This window comes from Lagopus leucura, unplaced genomic scaffold, assembly GCF_019238085.1.
Source record: "Lagopus leucura isolate 7727_CA_CO unplaced genomic scaffold, USGS_WTPT01 33043-0_obj-0_obj, whole genome shotgun sequence".
NCBI classification, from domain to species: domain Eukaryota; kingdom Metazoa; phylum Chordata; class Aves; order Galliformes; family Phasianidae; genus Lagopus; species Lagopus leucura.
Window position 1 is genome coordinate 1 of NW_024967528.1, and position 604 is coordinate 604.

The window sequence follows — 604 nt, forward strand, 5'->3', positions numbered from 1 at the left end:
CACATCCCACACGATGTCTCCACCTCCCACATGATTTCCCCCCCTCTGTCCCCTGGCCACCGCCGCCAGCACCTCCATCACGGCGTGTCCCAGCGGGTGCCCCCCCCTCCTGGTGTCCCACGCCGCGGCCACGACCCTCCCGCTCACCGGATCGACCACGGCCGCCCCGCACGGCACCATCCCCCTCCTGGCCCCGCGTCTCGCCGCCCTCACGGCCGCCGCCATCCCCGACGTGTCGCCGATCTCTTCCTTCTCGCTTTTGTCCCTTCTGTCGCCTCGGGAAACCCACGGCCAAAGGCCCGAAGTCACCGCCGCCTCCGTCTCGGCTCCAGGGGCCGGGAGGCGTCCGGGGAGACGGACGCGGAACGGGGGGCCGAGGCCGTGGGGTGACACCTCCCGACCCAAAAGGACCTGGAGAGGGGGCAGGGGGCGCGGGGACGAGGGGACGCGGGTGGCCGTAGGGGTCCTGGTGGCACCTGGGGGTGATGGAGGCGTGGGGACATTGGTGACACTTAGATCCATGGGGATGTTGGTGGCACCTGGAGGTGCTGGAGCCATGGGGACATCATTGGTGGCACTTGGTGGCCCCACATCCATGGGGACG

The 604-nt window shown here is 70.4% G+C and overlaps 1 protein-coding gene across 1 annotated transcript in view; it reads right to left on the bottom strand.

Annotated features, from left to right (window-relative positions):
* Nucleotides 1-30: 30 nt before the first annotated feature.
* ADAT3 (adenosine deaminase tRNA specific 3) overlaps nucleotides 31-604 on the bottom strand; it is a gene marked incomplete at its 3' end in the record, with an annotated part of 727 nt that continues 153 nt past the window's right edge. The window contains exon 2 of the mRNA XM_042893902.1: nucleotides 31-591. Coding sequence (XP_042749836.1) covers nucleotides 31-591 — 561 coding nt within the window. The remainder of the gene's footprint in view (nucleotides 592-604) is intronic.